General features: G+C 34.7%; 1 protein-coding gene across 1 annotated transcript in view; it reads right to left on the bottom strand.

The window, feature by feature from the left end:
• Positions 1-15,549, bottom strand: part of LOC114332905 (uncharacterized) — a 107,062-nt gene extending 91,513 nt beyond the window's left edge. The window contains exons 1-2 of the mRNA XM_050651989.1: positions 14,811-15,549; positions 12,357-14,744 (exon numbers count right to left, since the gene is read on the bottom strand). Of these exons, the coding sequence (XP_050507946.1) occupies positions 12,357-13,611 (1,255 nt within the window). The 5' untranslated portion in view covers positions 13,612-14,744; positions 14,811-15,549. The remainder of the gene's footprint in view (positions 1-12,356; positions 14,745-14,810) is intronic.
• Positions 15,550-18,393: the final 2,844 nt, after the last annotated feature.

Genomic DNA, 18,393 nt, shown 5'->3' with positions numbered 1-18,393 from the left:
ATATAAAATCATTATGTAAACATATTGAAAAATAAGCCTCAACTGGATAAAAACTGCCTTATCGAAAAAATACTAAGAGGCAAAAAAGTTTTAATAATATTGAGTTTAACTAATGGTACCACAATAATAATTTAATTGAGACGTACACAAAAGTTTGGGGGGTTTAAGGGAACAAAATCCCCATAAAATTTTTATGGGGTGCAAAAATTTCACTATAATTTTTCTTTAAGATGTTCCTGCTATAAGAATGCCACATATCTATTTTCAATAAAAAATCTACAATAGTTTTTGATATATTCGAAAAAATCGATTTTCATTTTGTAACTTCAAAGGGCTGTAATTTTTTTTATATGCATATTTGTACTAAGATAAATTAGGTTCATTCGAACTATTTTTGGTCCCAGAATATGTGATTTAATTTATGACCTGTATTTTTGTTACACCCTGTATATACAGTGCGTCCATAAAGTAACGCATAAATTCATTATTTCGTAAACCGGCGACTTTTAGGAAAAATTAAGAAACAGGTCGATTTTAATATTTAAATTACGATTTTTTGGAATATATATCATACTAGTGACGTCATCAACCTGGGCGTGATGACGCAATCGATGATTTTCTTAAGAGGATGGGTACGTATTTTCGGCTGCAATGCTATTCAAATAGGGTTTAATTTTTTTCGCATTCCTGAGAAAACTAATAAATATTTTTGAAAAATTTAAACACAGAATGAAAGATTACTTATTAGCGAGAGCAGAAAGTCCCTGAGAACTTCTATAATGTTTATTTTAACAAGTTACAGGAGTGAAAAACTAAGAAAAAATTTAGTGTTATTTTTAATTTCAAATATCTCGTTCAAAATAAACTTTTTATTTAATCTAAGGGACTTTCGGCCCTCGGTAATAATTTAGTCTTTCATTCTGCGTTTAGATTTTTCAAAAATATTTATTGGTTTTTTCAGGATTCTAAAAAATGAACACAATGTCCGTGGTAATATTTTCCAAATCTATCTTTGTCATACAACGCACTCAGTCGAATAGAATATTGTCAACATATTGTCAGTCAGACACTGACAATCAGTGACAATTTTAAATATTTGACATGTTTCGGGAATATTTTGAGTTGTTGATTAAATAATATTGATATATAGTGTATTTGATAAATAATTGATTTAAATAATTGATGGATTCGACCGTTACTTGATGGAAGTTCATTTTATCTAACAATAAAGCACTGAAAACGTTAGTTTTCTATACTTCCACAAAATTTATTACATTTAAGTGACTACAGCTGTTTCGGCAGACTGCCTTTCTCAAGTGATATAGTTTACAATGTGTTTGCCTTTTTAAGTCTTTAACTGAAAAGGTTGAGGAGTGGGGAGCTGTTTGTCTCGAGTTGGTCATTCAGAATGATATCCGTATTTTTCAATTTATTAATTTCCATAGATTCTAAAACAGATAGCTTAAGGCCTTTATTTTGAATATGCAGAATTTGAAAATCTTCATTGAAAGAATGATTATGATCTAGAAGGTGAAGTGCGTATGTAGAAGTGTCTGTTTTTCTATTGTTGAAAGCCCTTTTGTGTTCTGCTATCTGTTTGTCAAAGGTTCTGCCAGTTTGACCAATGTAAGTTTTCGGACAGTCACCACACGTTAGTTTGTACACACCACTCTGTAGTTGCTTTCTCTTTGTACAGAATAAAAGCCGAAAGAGAAAGCAACTACAGAGTGGTGTGTACAAACTAACGTGTGGTGACTGTCCGAAAACTTACATTGGTCAAACTGGCAGAACCTTTGACAAACGGATAGCAGAATACAAAAGGGCTTTTAACAATAGAAAAACAGACACTTCTACATACGCACTTCACCTTCTAGATCATAATCATTCTTTCAATGAAAAGTTTCAAATTCTGCATATTCAAAATAAAGGCCTTAAGCTATCATTTTTAGAATCTATGGAAATTAATAAATTGAAAAATACGGATATAATTCTGAATGACTAACTCGAGACAAACAGCTCCCCACTCCTCAACCTCTTCAGTTAAAGACTTAAAAAGGCAAACACATTATAACTTATATGACTTGAGAAAGGCACTCTGCCCAAACAGCTGTAGTTACTTAGTTGTAATAAATTTTGTGGAAGTATAGAAAACTAACGTTTTCAGTGTGTTATTAGAGAGTTATTGCCAACGTCTTTTAAGTCGACCTGTAATAAAAGATCCTTTATTTTGACATATAAGCATGCGCAGTATTGCGTCTTTTATTTTTGTCTTTTAATAAAATACAGGCCGCCTGTATTTAAGGAAAATTAGAGGACACCTTTATTTTAATAAAAGTTCCTTTATTTTGACATAACGTGTCAAAAATGTGAAGAAAGGTCTAACTTCACTTGTATTTTGAATTTATCTTGTCGCTTCTTTGGATTGATAATTTATGTATTGTGGGATTGATATTTGATTAAACTTTCATCATTAAAGTTGTATGTTGGGTTTTATTTATTAAAAACAACTCTAAGTAATATTCTGAGATATAGATTATTGATGTATTGACCCAAGCGAATATAGAAAAGGACGTTTTATTGAAGCTTGAGTTATTACAAGAAGTTGTAAAAAGGAATATTACGTAAATAATTTTAAATTGTTACTAATTACAATGATCAGACTTAATATCAGTAACTCATTTATTAAACTCAATATATTTTACATTTTTCTATAGAAATAAATATTTATTGAAGATATAAGAGATTGAAGATATAAGATTAATACATTTTAATGAAAGTTAGGATTTGTTAAAATTCTAGATTCAAAATAGAGTTCTATTCAACAGATATATAACAACAGGTTAACAAAATAAAACAAAGGTTCAAGTATTTATTTTTGAAAATTTAATCTTTTATAGATTAGAATCTATAAAGTTTTTAATCAAAAGTATTAATACACTTTCATTTTCAAGCCATCTTCTTCTTTTGGTTCTTATCCGTTTCGAATGTTGGAAATCATATAGCAATCGTAACCTTGCTAGCTGCGATTCGAAACAGTTCCATTGATATTCTCCCTCTACCAGGTCTTCGTTTACCTTTGACTGTACCTTGCAATATGTACTGCAGCAGGGAGTAACGGTGCTGATTTATCATATGTGTCCCAGATACTGCAGTTTTATGCGTTTAATGGTAAACACAATCTCCAATTCCTTCTTCATTCCTCCTTGTTCGTGATCCATTTCATGCCATCAGTATTTGTTTATTTAAACATTGCCAAAAAAATTAATAAAAACCAGCATAAAGCTTAATTCTTCTATTATCTTTTTGTATATCGGGAAGTTTATCCGACAGATTAGAGGTCTTTTCATTTTCAGATAACTAATTATTGGGAAGTTTATATAACAGTATCCTTAGTATCTGTCTTTTCAGCTCCGGATAACTAGTTACCGGGAAGTTTTTCTCTGTCAGATATCTATTAGTATCTAATCTGTCAGATAAACTTCCTGATAACTAGTTATCCAGAGGTGAAAAGAAAGAAAGAGAGGGCCATAATGGATAAAAGGTCAAACGCCAATAGCATGTAGGTATATATTTATAAATTTATTATTTAAAACCTGCTAATGATCATAAAATACTTAAAATCAGTCACCAATATAATATTTATATTTATTTATAAATTTATTAACAAACTGCAGTCCAATAAAAATAAAATTAGTTTAAGCGCTAGCTTTAAATGTCGAACAATAATTTTAAACAAACACACACACAATTTAGTCGCATTAGATTAGCTCCTGGTTGAAAATGTACTGCCACAGCTTCTATATCAATATCAACAGCACCTCATTTGCCAGTATTTCAACGTTTTCTCTATTATGTACTACTGCAATATGTAAAACTGAACAAGCTGATATTATTCTTTGAATAAAAGGTAACTTGCATCTCATTACATATGGTAAAATTGTAACGGACAAAGAAATCACTTCATGTGATGACGTGCTGGACCGAACACCAGGATTATCCAAGGACCTCGTTGCTCAGAGTCGGGAGCGTAAAAATGGGGGGGTTCGAATTCAGATCTTAAAATAGGGTAGCTGGGAGATTGAGATGAGGCTAAGACAAGACAAACGATACGGAATACATAAGACTAGAAGTTGGGCGCCGTTTAAATTTTTACCACTAAATTTATAAAGGAAATACATAAATATAAAAATAACATACCTGTAAAAAAAATACACAAAAAATATACACATAAAAATAAGGAACTTATACTGGACTTCATAAAAAATAGTAAATCTCAAAAAAAAACTTTATTTACGATACTAAATAGTTTTAATATATATTATAATATATTACATGTCCCTACTCTTGACGGTGTTTACAGAATATCATGCATTATGTATACTATCCTATTAATGGGACCGTGGTCTCTAATTGTACTAACTGATCAAACGCAATATTTAAGAAACTTTAAAAAAATGAAAGATAATGTCTAAATAAGCTAAATTTTATGAATGAAGTTAATTAGACCATTGTCCACTGTGAAACCAATAAAAAGCTTTTCATGTTTCGTTTTACTCTACAATAACCTATTATTTATATATTTACAAAAAATACACAAAAAAATGTTTTAAATAAAAAAATTGTCCGTTAATAGTTCACAATGGAACTATATTTGCAAAAATAAAGAAAGTTCTTTAATCACGTAAAGGAATCTCCTAACACTCAATAGGTCATTGGCACGATTTCAGATCAAACAACTCAAAGTGCCTCATCTGTTTATTTAGATGGCTTCTTCTTCTTCAGGTGCCATCTCCGCTACGGAGGTTGGCAATCATCATAGCTATTTTAATTTTTGAGGCAGTAGCTCTAAATAGTTGTTTTGAGCTGCATCCAAACCATTCTCTCAGGTTCTTCAGCCATGAAATTCGTCTTCTGCCGATGCTTCTTCTGCCATCTATCTTTCCCTGCATTATGAGTCGCAGGATGCCATACTTCTCGCCCCGCATCACATGTCCGAGGTACTGTAGTTTTCTTTCTTTAATTGTCAGTTCAACTTCCTTCTCTTTACCTATTCTTCTCAGTACTTCATTGTTCGTAACTCTATCTACCCAGGAAACCCTCATAATTCTTCTATACGTCCACATTTCAAAGGCGTTAAGTCGTCTCATTGTCTCTACATTTAACGTCCATGATTCCAGTCCATAGTATAGTACACTATATACGTAGCATTTTGTTAGGCGTACTTTAAGAGCTAATGTTAAATCTTTACTACATAGGACCTTTTTCATTTTCATAAAATTAGAACGTGCTTTCTCGATTCTGACTTTGATTTCTGCAGTGTAGTCATTATTTTCGGTTATAAGTGTCCCTAGGTAAGTGTACTTTTTTACTCTTTCGATCTGCTGGCCCTCTACTATCAAGATTTCGTTAGTATTATGGTTGTTTTTACTAATTTTCATAAACTTTGTCTTTTTGATATTGAGAGAGAGTCCGTACTCCCTACTACACCTTACTATTTTACTCATGAGTATTTGCAGGTCTTGTAAATTATCGGCTATTATTACTGTATCATCTGCATATCTGATGTTGTTAACTAAGACTCCATTTACTCTTATGCCGACTGTTTCATCTTCCAGAGTTTCTCGCATTACCTCTTCAGAATAAGCGTTAAATAATAGAGGTGATAGTATGCAGCCTTGCCTGACTCCTCTTTTTATTTCCATTTCTTCAGATGTTTCTGTTTCAATTCTTACTATTGCTCGCTGATTGTAATAGAGATGTGTTATTAGTCTTAAATCTCTTTCATCTAGGTTTTTAGTTTTTAGAATTTCCATGAGTCGGTCATGTTTTATTTTATCAAACGCTTTATTGTAGTCTATAAAACAGACGTAAAGAGAACGGTTAACATCCAAACATCTCTGTGTCAGCACGTTGAAGGAGAATAATGCCTCTCTGGTGCCCATTCCATTGCGGAACCCATATTGAGTGTCACTAATATCCAGCTCCAGTTTAGAGTGTACTCTGGCGTGGATAATTTTCAGCAGAATTTTCAAGGTATGTGACATTAAGCTTATGGTTCGGTAGTCACTGCATTCTTTGGCATTCACTTTTTTTGGCAAACACACAAATGCTGATGTCAACATTTCTCTAGGGATGATTCCCGTAGTATAGATAGCGTTGAACAGTTCTACTATTATGTCCAGGTTTTTCTCGTTGACCAACTTTATCAGCTCGCTAGGTAATTCATCTGGACCAGCAGATTTATTGGTTTTCATAGAGTTTATTGCCTGACTAACCTCTGATTTGGATATCTCTGGGCCTACATCTCCGGTTTGGCTATCTACGGATGTACTAGCTTCTCTCTGGTCATGAAATAGTTCCTCGATGTACTCTTTCCATCGTCGTAGTTTTCGTTCTGTCTCTATTATAGTATTTCCGTTTTTGTCGAGCAATATATTTGAGGTTCTTCTATTTCCTATTCCGGCTAGTTCTTTGACTTTCTTATGTAGGTTGAAGTTGTCATATATGTTTTGAAGTTCTTCTATTTCTTTACATTTTTCAGAGAAGTAGGTTTCTTTAGCCTCCCTAATTTTTCTTCTTATTTGGTTTTGAAGCTGTTTATAGCGAGTCTTATTAATTGTTTTGTTTTTTCTTCTTTCATTCATCAACTCTAGAATTTCCTCCGTCATCCATTCTTCTTTCTTACATTTGGTTGTTGTAAGTACTTTCTTACTTGGATCTAATATAGAGGTTTTGAAGAATTGCCACTGTTGTTCTACGTTGCAATTATTTCTTGGGTTTCTATCTAGATTTGTGTTGATTTCATGTTTCAAATTTTCTTTTGTTTCTTCTGACTTAAGTTTCTGTATGTTAAGTTTATTGTTGTTGCGGCTTTTTTGCGTCTTTTTTAGTTGAAGTCTTTGAGTTTTAGTTGATTTAGATGGCACGCGACACAAAATAAATTACTGACTGACCTTATGTTTGAAGGGTGGATGGCTAGTCGTCTTGCGGCGACTTTAAAGATGAACAATGAACAGCCGGTATCCAGCCTGCTGGGGGTTGCTGTTGTCGAAAAATGGTCAAGATTGGAATATATCCCTCGGACTCTTTAAGATAAAAAAAGGATTTCTTTAATATCATTGAATTGACTTAGGAAATTTAAAAAAACTTACCACGTGTAATATTACGTGAGATTTTAGCACGAACACAAAGAACTTTAACTGAAGCGTCGAAGCGTCCTGACTTCGGACGAAACCAAAAAACTAATGAGCCACTAACAGCTCAAAAACTATACACACAATGACAAGAATTCACAGATTTTTTGCTTAAATAGGGCTGATGGCTTGTATGACGCGAGATTGTTAACGGTCGTCAAAAACACACAAAAAAGGCCCTTATTAGCATCGTAGCAGTGTCTCAGAACTCTAATTCTAAATGAGTTATGACTGTTTCAGGAGATTAAGTGTTAATGATTTTGTCCATTCCTAGATAGCCACGTTGAGTGTGAAAACAGATGGTTATGGGGAATATGGCATTCGAACACACATGTAGGTACAGCACCGGCATAAACAAGCTATTTGACGAAATGAGTTAGATTTTACACGCGGAAAATTAAACCGTTATACTGCCCGTCCGCACGATTCAAACCTGGTGCAGCACCAGTGTTTGCAATCGGAGTCTGCAGCAAACACCATAATCAAAAGGCCTGATGACCAAGCAGCAGCCTAGCCCCGTTGGACCCACTGTAATTAATCTGGTTCTCGAAATACTTCAGCGCCAGTGACAAGGTCGAAGAAAAAGCAAAAAGTGAAGAAAAGGACATTAGTACGAGAAATACCAGACAAATAAACTTTCTTTTGATATAATTCAAATGCAAATCAAACAGAAATATTAAAAACTATATGTACAAAAACTATTCTAACTCTTAATAACTATGATAGCAAAAAGCAAAAACTCAAAAGCCACGTTAGCTCGTAAGAATAACGACTAGTAGCAGATTTTCACAAGAGTGGCGCAAGCCAAACCAAAAATGGTTATCTCTAAAATAATCTAAACACAAAAACTAACCATTCAACTCGAGCAATATTCGCAAAAATAAACTCATTGCAAAAACAAGTTATAGTGCGTCCACTAATAACACCGAGGGTCGAGTTCTAATTAGTTTACTACATGTAAAGTTGCCGCGAAGTCTTTCATACCGGACTTGGAGGACGAAACATGCACTAGTCATAGCTAGTGGGATGTTTACTCGATTCTACTTTGTCAAGTCATGGCAAAGCATTTCACAATCAAATATTCGCTAAAGATATTATGTGTACAAAAACTAAAAAAGGTTACTACTTCCGACGAAATTACTTGTACTGGAATAGCCTAAACAAAAACGAAAAAAACACGAGTAACTTTCGAAACCTCCAAAGCACCATTACCATCTCGTTAACTGCAGCGAACCAAAAGAGACTGAGAAGTGAGTAAGGAGGCCAAGGGAGTTCTCAACAAATGCATCGTTGTCAAAAAAATTGAAATAAGTGACCAAAAGAATATTTGGATAGTTGTCAAAATCTACATATCGTTAGGACATTGATAGCTTACGCGTAATCAGACGCCTGCCGTGCAGGTGTATTTTCAGTGAGAGTCGAAGTCGGTAAAGGGTCGAAGTCGGGAAATGTCGCGATTGGTAGGGGTTTAGGTCCTAGGTAGATATGACAACTAGTCGCAAGAAAGTTACATCGTAGTACGGTGAAATTTTTAACGACAAGCGGATTAATACTTTGTGATGACCACAAGAGTGGAGTTATCCTGCAAATGCCATCTCAGCGAGTAACTAGCGGAAATCCTCACAAGTCATTCCTAACTTTTCTCCGTGCCTAGTATCTAGCAGGAAACTTCACTCCGTATTAAACCAACACAAGAATATTAAACCACTATCCTAATTCATGGCCATATTCCAAGTTATGGACATAGAATAGATTGTTTCTCGATGGGGATCTATTTTCTAGTGTGAACAAAAGTTCCGTAGAGATGGATGTTATGCAAAAAAATAGAATAAATGTTTCAAGGTTATTCCAACTCTGTGATAGAAAGCTCGTCATCCTCTTCTTCAGAGTAAAACGGCTTAAGATCCTTAATGTGCCAATTTCCTGCACTAGAACCATCCAGGTTCTTAATCGTATACACTAAGGGGGACAGCTTTTTGATTACTGTGCCTTGAACATATTTAGGGGCTAACTTAGACATAAAGCGTTTTGGAGCGCTCGACAGAACCATATTGCGTCTCCAAATTTTATCACCAACGTTGAACTGCATATCTCTTTTGCGTAAGTTATAATGTTTAGCATTTCGTTTATATGCCTTATCTAGGTTTAGCTTAACTTCCTTAAACACTTTATCTAAACCTCTAACTTCAGAGACATACTTCTCTCTATCGGCAGAAGAGAATTCTATGTCCTTTACATCGCCTGGAGATTGATTATAATAGTTACCAGAAAGAGGGACAAAACGGGCGAAGTTCAGGAATGCTGGGGAATGGTGAGTTACTTCATGTTTCGCGGTATTGATTGCCTGCCTGATCTTATAAATTTCTCTGTCCCAGTCGGAATGGTCCTTAATATAGCTACGAATAGCAGTGCCGATAGTACGATTGCTGCGTTCGACGAAATTACATTGTGGGGAATAGACCGCGTTAAACCAAATTTTTTGGACATCGTAGTTGGAACAGAGCTTTTTAAGCACAGAACTATTTAGATTGGAGGCATTGTCGCAAATGATATGCTGTGGAACACCAAACATCAGGAAAACTTGATTCTCGAGAAAGTTAGCTATATTGATGGCTGTGGCTTTACGAAGGGGTTGTAACAAAGTGTACTTCGAAAACCAATCAGAGACAACTAGCAACCAACAATACCCATGTTTACTGCGTGTAAGGGGTCCTATTAGGTCAACAGCTATTATTTGCCATGGGAAATCGGCCTGTTTTTGTTTGCCCATTTGGCCCATTTGGGGAGTATTTGGGGATTTCTGCGCCCCGCAAACCTCGCAAGAGCGAACGAACTTGAGAACATCACGTCTCATTTTAGGCCAATAGAATTTTTCTTTAATTCTCGACAAAGTCTTAAAAAAGCCTAAATGTCCGCAAACCGGCGGTTCGTGACATGAACGTAGAACATCTAATTTTTGCGGTGACGGGACTAAAGTTTTCCATTCTATTTCATTAGATTGGAATGGCAGACAAGACGGGACAAATTTGAAAACAGTATCGTTTTCTACCTTCCATTGAGGAAATTTGTCGGGATTTTCTAAGATCTTTGTACGTAAATTGTCGTACCACGGATCTATTCTATCGATATCGACATCGATATAAGCTATATTCGGGGATTCAGAGACTTCAGAATTTGACTTCTCGTTGTGAATTCTACTTAAAGCGTCGGGAACCTTATGAGAAGACCCTTTTCTGTGAACTAAGGTAAAATTGTGCTGTTTAAGGCGCATAGCCCAACGACATAGACGGCCCGAGGGGTTTTTTAGCGTAGTAAGCCAAAGAAGGGAATAATGATCTGTTATTACGGTAAACTTAGTACCTTCTACATAGGGGCGAAACTTTTCTACTGCGAAAATAACGGCTAAGCACTCACGTTCCGTAACGGAATAATTGCGTTCACTTCTGGTAAGTGAGCGACTGGCATACGAGATGACTTGCTCCCCTGATTCAAACTCCTGAGTAAGAACAGCACCCAGGCCAGTGTTACTAGCATCGCATTGTATTGAAAAGGGCTTTTTAAAGTCGGGTTGGATAAGAATAGGCGCTGAAACTAGCGCTTCCTTAATCGCAATAAAGGAATCTTCAGCTTTCTGGTTCCAATTAATGGCTTGCTTTTTGCCTTTTCCTTTGAGGAGGTCATTGATTGGAGATATAAGAGACGAGAAGTTTTTGACAAAGCGACGATACCATGAACAGAGTCCGACAAACCGTTTAATCTCAGTGGTGGTGGTAGGTCTGGGATAGTTTATCATGGCCGATATTTTATCGGGGTCTGAGCGTAGAGAGTTGTCTCCAACGATATAACCTAGAAACTTGAGCGAGGTTTTGAAGAACTGACACTTACTAACATTGATTGTTAAATTTGCCTCTTTTAATTTTTCCTTGACTCTACTTAATAGGGAAATATGTTCCTCGAAGGTAGGCGAACATACAATAATATCATCCAGATAGCAAAATATGTATGGTTCAAATTCTGGGCCAAAAATCGCATCCACTAGACGTTGTTGAGTCTGTGCAGAATTGCAGAGACCAAAAGGCATAACCGTGAATTGAAACGATCCACGACCTATAACGCCAAAAGCCGTTTTTTCTCTAGACGAAGCGTCCAACGGGATTTGCCAAAAAGCCTTCTTTAGATCTATAGAAGAAATATACTTTGCTCCACGGAGAAGAGAAAGAATTCGGTCAATGTTGGGCAAGGGGTAGGAATCGTGACGGGTGATCTCATTAAGTGGACGACCATCAAAACAAAATCGGAATTCGCCATTTTTCTTCTTCACTAACAGGACTTGCGAACACCACGGCGAATTAGAAGGTTCGACGACTCCTAGCTTTAACATTTCATCTAACTCCTTGTTAAGAATATCTGACATATAGGGGGACAAAGGGTAGGGACGTCTCTTAAATGGTTTTGAATCTCCTGTATCAATGGTTAACTGAATCTTATTAGTCCTACCTATGTTTTCAGCGCTACTAACTACATCGAATTCTTTAATGATTTTTTCGGCAATAGAACGAGAAGGGGGGTTTAAGGACTCAATTGAACAGAGATACTTAAATGGATCTGAACCAGATAAATCTAAACCTTTGTTTGACTCATTAGTGTCCCATTGATTGTTTTTAAAATCGATTACCAACGAAAATTTATTAGCAAAGTTGCTACCTAAGATAAACGAGTATGACAACGAAGGCACTATAAGACATTTAATTACTTTACACACATTATTTGCAACAATGGGCAGGTCCACTACGCCGATTACTGACTTAGTAGAGCCATCTGCCAGAATCACGCTTTTATCTGATAATTTGCTAATTTTAACATCATTTAATTGTAAGAATTCAAGCCCTTCTTTACCCGCCACCGTTGTGGAGCAGCCGGTGTCTAATAACAGAACAAAGTCGCGTGAAAAGATATTTACAGTGAGATATGGCCTATTATCTATTTTGCCTAAGGGTTTCGAAATGGCTAATGACGACACGTGTCTCGGATTAGGGGTACTACTATAAAAACTCTTAACTATTTCTAAGTATCTATTCCAATCTTGGGATTGTTTACTATACACTACGGAATTTCTGTTATGACAGGTGTTGGATTTTATATAAGAAAGTGGAACGGATTTACCAACACGAAATGTTCCTGCAATTAGTTTTTTTTTGCAAATCGGACACTTGGGAGCAATCACATTTTCTAAGCCACAACGGAAACAAAATACACGGCGGTCTTTATTGCACAAGCTATGCCGATGGCCTTCCTCGTGGCAATTCCAACAGGTAAGCACTCTAGATTGGTTTACCTGGGGAGGTGGAATATTGGGCTTATTTTGGGGAGATTTTCTTTTAGGAGTCACATTTTTCTCGCTGACAACGGAAATATGTGGATTATCTTTCCTTGTAGATATTGATGGGACATTATTCTCGAGCTTTTTTATGATAAGCGCTAACTCTCCTAGAGTGTTAGTATCCTGCAGCGCTATCATCGGGACATACTCGGGCAGTATGTTTTGACGCATGTATTTTACAAGTGTCTGCTCTAATGGGCGGAAAGGAAGACGTTTGGCAAGCGTTAAGATCTGAGCCTGATAGAAAATGAACGACTCACTTCTCTTTTGCTTTCTATTCTTAATTTGCTGCCAAAGCTCTTCTTCGTAATCATGTGGCAGGAAGGTAGCTTTAATTAAATTTATTAATTGAGACCAACTGGAAAGAGAATCTCGGACACTGCGAAACCAAGTAACTGCACTACCAGAAAATAATTCTATAGCAGACCTAAACAGAACGTCATCGTCGACTTTGCGAGACTCCGCAATATCCTGAACCTTTTCAAGGAATGTAAACACGGATTTAGGATCACCGGAGAATTTAATATTCCAATCGGAGAGGTTGATTGGAGTTGTTACCTGAACTATAGGAGGGGCAAAACTAGAAACAGAGGCAGAAGTAGTGTCTACACTCCTGACTTCGTTATTATCGTTGGGAATAATTTTTTCGTCTAACTGGCTTTCCAGTAGAAGACAGGTGGCTGATATTTCGTCCTTAAATTCTACTTGATCTTCTATTGTGATGTCTATTGGCATTCGGCCAATTCTTAGTGACACATGTGTACTAAGGGCTTTAGCTCTTCTGTATGTCGAGTCATTTACATTTCCTTCAAATTGCTCGACTATCTGGGTAATATCAGCTATAGTTCTCTCTATTTCTGTTTTTTCTTCTGCAAAATTTAGCGGATTATTTTCCAAATCAATTGGTGATCCTTTTTGTATGAGCTTTTTTAACATGCTCTTTTTGTCACTGCATTGTCTTCGTGATTTTGTACCACGAATTTTAAGTTCGTACTCTACTTCTTCCTTCTTTAGGTACGCTACAATGGATTTATCCATTTTGCGTGACTGGATTTGACGATACCTTGATCGAGTAAATGCGGGAGAAAATTAGGTATTATGAAACAAGCCTCAACTCTCTGACAAAAGGAAATTAGAAAAGATGGTTAAGGAAAAGCCCAGAGCGTTGGTGCGCCATAAGTGTAACGGACAAAGAAATCACTTCATGTGATGACGTGCTGGACCGAACACCAGGATTATCCAAGGACCTCGTTGCTCAGAGTCGGGAGCGTAAAAATGGGGGGGTTCGAATTCAGATCTTAAAATAGGGTAGCTGGGAGATTGAGATGAGGCTAAGACAAGACAAACGATACGGAATACATAAGACTAGAAGTTGGGCGCCGTTTAAATTTTTACCACTAAATTTATAAAGGAAATACATAAATATAAAAATAACATACCTGTAAAAAAAATACACAAAAAATATACACATAAAAATAAGGAACTTATACTGGACTTCATAAAAAATAGTAAATCTCAAAAAAAAACTTTATTTACGATACTAAATAGTTTTAATATATATTATAATATATTACATGTCCCTACTCTTGACGGTGTTTACAGAATATCATGCATTATGTATACTATCCTATTAATGGGACCGTGGTCTCTAATTGTACTAACTGATCAAACGCAATATTTAAGAAACTTTAAAAAAATGAAAGATAATGTCTAAATAAGCTAAATTTTATGAATGAAGTTAATTAGACCATTGTCCACTGTGAAACCAATAAAAAGCTTTTCATGTTTCGTTTTACTCTACAATAACCTATTATTTATATATTTACAAAAAATACACAAAAAAATGTTTTAAATAAAAAAATTGTCCGTTAATAGTTCACAATGGAACTATATTTGCAAAAATAAAGAAAGTTCTTTAATCACGTAAAGGAATCTCCTAACACTCAATAGGTCATTGGCACGATTTCAGATCAAACAACTCAAAGTGCCTCATCTGTTTATTTAGATGGCACGCGACACAAAATAAATTACTGACTGACCTTATGTTTGAAGGGTGGATGGCTAGTCGTCTTGCGGCGACTTTAAAGATGAACAATGAACAGCCGGTATCCAGCCTGCTGGGGGTTGCTGTTGTCGAAAAATGGTCAAGATTGGAATATATCCCTCGGACTCTTTAAGATAAAAAAAGGATTTCTTTAATATCATTGAATTGACTTAGGAAATTTAAAAAAACTTACCACGTGTAATATTACGTGAGATTTTAGCACGAACACAAAGAACTTTAACTGAAGCGTCGAAGCGTCCTGACTTCGGACGAAACCAAAAAACTAATGAGCCACTAACAGCTCAAAAACTATACACACAATGACAAGAATTCACGGATTTTTTGCTTAAATAGGGCTGATGGCTTGTATGACGCGAGATTGTTAACGGTCGTCAAAAACACACAAAAAAGGCCCTTATTAGCATCGTAGCAGTGTCTCAGAACTCTAATTCTAAATGAGTTATGACTGTTTCAGGAGATTAAGTGTTAATGATTTTGTCCATTCCTAGATAGCCACGTTGAGTGTGAAAACAGATGGTTATGGGGAATATGGCATTCGAACACACATGTAGGTACAGCACCGGCATAAACAAGCTATTTGACGAAATGAGTTAGATTTTACACGCGGAAAATTAAACCGTTATAAAATGGGAAATCTCTTCACAATACCAAATGTTCTTTCAATAACAGTTCTTGAAGGGATTTGTGATGGATTATAAAAACACAACTTCTGTCTGAAAATTCTGGAATGGTGTCATTCGGTAGTTGTAGTTGAGGAATGGATATCCACTATTCCCTAATAATATATTCTCCAGAAATTCCCCATTACATATACCCATAATGCAAAAGTATTTAAAAACTCCTAAAATAGTATTTCCAATTTATTGCACTTCCATATTATGGAACGGTGAGTATTATGGGATATATTATGTTGTTCTCTAAACATCTTTAAATGACAAAATAATTAAATTTAACGTTTTACTCTTCAATTATCTTATTTTAATTTATATCGACAAATGGAATTTTATAGGTTATTTTTATATTTACAAAAATATTTCATGTCATTTGTCAAAATAAAAGATTCTTTAACTGCGTTTGCAATACCACTCTTTTAGACCCGTCCTGTATTTGTCCTTTATTAAAGTATCCTGTAATAAAGGATCCTTTATTTGCCGGTGGCAATAACTCTCTATTGTTAGATAATTGATTTAAGAGGTGAACTTTATAAAAAGTTATTTATTGTGTATTAATTATGGAAGATAGAAGCAAAGAATACATCAAGATATATTCTGTGATCCAAGTATTTTGTTGTTAAAGATGTTCAAAATTGTAAGCGTTCCATAGTAACAATATATTATTAAAAGATCACTTTAAAACTTTTCCTCTTTTCTCGATCGAGTATTAGATTTTGTTGTAGGTACATATAAATTATTACAATCACTGAATACATAGTTAGTGAAAAAATCATCACATTTATTATTAACTGAATTAATAATTTGCAATTATACAAAAAATAACAGTTATCCAAGAACATTCAAAAGCCATCTGTTTAAGTTAGTTATGACATTGTCAAGTAGAATAACATTCTAGTAATATTTAAATATCCATACCAGTGTGAATTTTACTACACGTAATTTGTCATGTAAAGACAGAAAAGGTAGGGATAGCCGTAACATATTTGCGAATTATGTACCCATGGCCTTAAATGAGAATAGGGGTAATGTGATAGCTCATTTGAAATAGTTTTCAATTCTTTTTTTTTCTCTGATTCTGGCCTTGGTCTAGAACTAGAACCTTTAGCCACGTAATTGTATAACTTATCACTAAGTCAGGTGTAATGTGTAGTGTGTGTGTTGAGTAAGTGTCTTGTTACTTTGTAAAGTCGACGTCATTTTCTTTGCTAAGAAATTTGTATCCATTTTCAATTCTCTATTCAATAATATTTATATACATTAACATACTTATTTATACAGGGTGTCCAAAAAAATTGTTTTAATTGAACTAATTGACACAAAAAGATAAATGTGTTTAATTCTAAATACATTTTACTTTTGTCAGAAAATAGAAAATATTTTTATTTGAAAAATAAACATTGATTTTCGCTTAAACGAAATGATCAAACTGCCAAGAGGAAGGTGGGTGGCAGCTTTAACATTGAATTTAAGCGAAAAACTTTTTCTGTTTTCTGATAATAGTAAAACGTATTTTGAATTAAATAAATTACATATAAGGTACATTCCTCTATTTGCCTCAATTAAAAAAAAAAATTTTAACACCCTGTATATAGGGCTTACAATACCGAGCTAAAATCTGAATACCGGTATTTGATATTTGAAATTTGAAATATCGGGATACCGGTATTAAAACCGGTATTTTTAATAAAAAATTTATGAGTTATATTTTTACGTACCTCAGTTGTTATATTGACTTATTTACAAATAATACAGTCTGTTCCAACGAAAATTTGACCCCCCAGACAAGAGCTTCTTTAAAATTTAAGAAAACACGTCAGTTTATATTAGATGGGGGACGAGTCTTCGTGCAAAATTCATGCCCTCAAGTGTAATCCCCTACTGCCCCGCATCAACCCTCACTTTTTTTAAATAGCAAGTATGGTCGAGCGGCACATCATTTGAAAGGTAATTTTTTTCTCTACACGACACTCTATCTTTTTAATTTACGTAATAAGTTTCAAGATAATTTTGTACTTAACAAATTTATTATAAACTAGTTAAATCCAAAATTATCTTTTTAAAGTTATTCCGCAAATTAAAAAAAATAAGAGGGTCGTGTAGAGCAAAAAAAAAATACCTTTCAAATGGTGTGTAGACGAACATTTGCTGTTAAAAAGCTGTGTTGGCACGGCAGTAGGGGGTTACATTTGAGGGTATGAATTTTGCATGAAAATTCGTACCACTTCCAATACAAATTGACATATCTTTTAAATTGTGAAGAATCTCTGGGTTTATGAGTTGCTGGGGGGGGGGGCGATCATATTTTCGTCGGAACACACTGTATTATGAAATCCAATAAATCTTGTTGACAATCTAATTTTAGCGCTGTTTCTTTCCCTAATTGTTCTCTCACGTACTTTTGTAAATATTTATCATTTTTAGAAGGTGAACTTTTAAATTTTTTCACTACTTTCCGAATTTCTCGATGGTGCCATACTCTGCTCGGTATGTGTAATAAATATGCCTGATGATTTTAATATAACGAAATTGTTTGTTTATGGTCAAAAATATTTCTTGTAATTAATTAATATTATTTTAAATTAGATTTATATTATGCATAAATTAAATTTTTATCAACTAATGTACTACCAAAATACCGGTATTTTTACATCAATACCGGTTTTTAATACCGGACAAAAATCGTCCGGGATCCCGGTATTCGGGATCCCGGTATTGTAAGCCCTACCTGTATACATAATTATGTTAATGTTTATAGTATTGAATAGAGAATTAAATACCCTTTCAAATGAGCTATCTCATGACCCCTATTCTCTTTTAAATTACGTCATCACATAAAAATCGACCTGTTTCTGGATTTTTCCTTAAAGTCGCCGGTTTACGAAATAATGAATTTATCCGTTACTTTATAGACGCACTGTATATCTATCCGCATATATACCATCTCTGATGATTTCCAATGAGAAGGAAACTAGTAAGATTCTTTGTTTATGGCGCTCTCTGAACAAACTGAAATATGATAAACCTCTTGTGTTTGTTTCACGGCGAAATTTTTTTGAAAAAGAGATAAAACTCGTAGAGGTG

This window comes from Diabrotica virgifera, chromosome 5, assembly GCF_917563875.1.
Source record: "Diabrotica virgifera virgifera chromosome 5, PGI_DIABVI_V3a".
Classification (NCBI taxonomy): Eukaryota; Metazoa; Arthropoda; class Insecta; order Coleoptera; family Chrysomelidae; genus Diabrotica; species Diabrotica virgifera.
The sequence above is the reverse complement of the archived record's forward strand: the minus strand, read 5'-3'. Positions and strand labels throughout refer to the sequence as shown.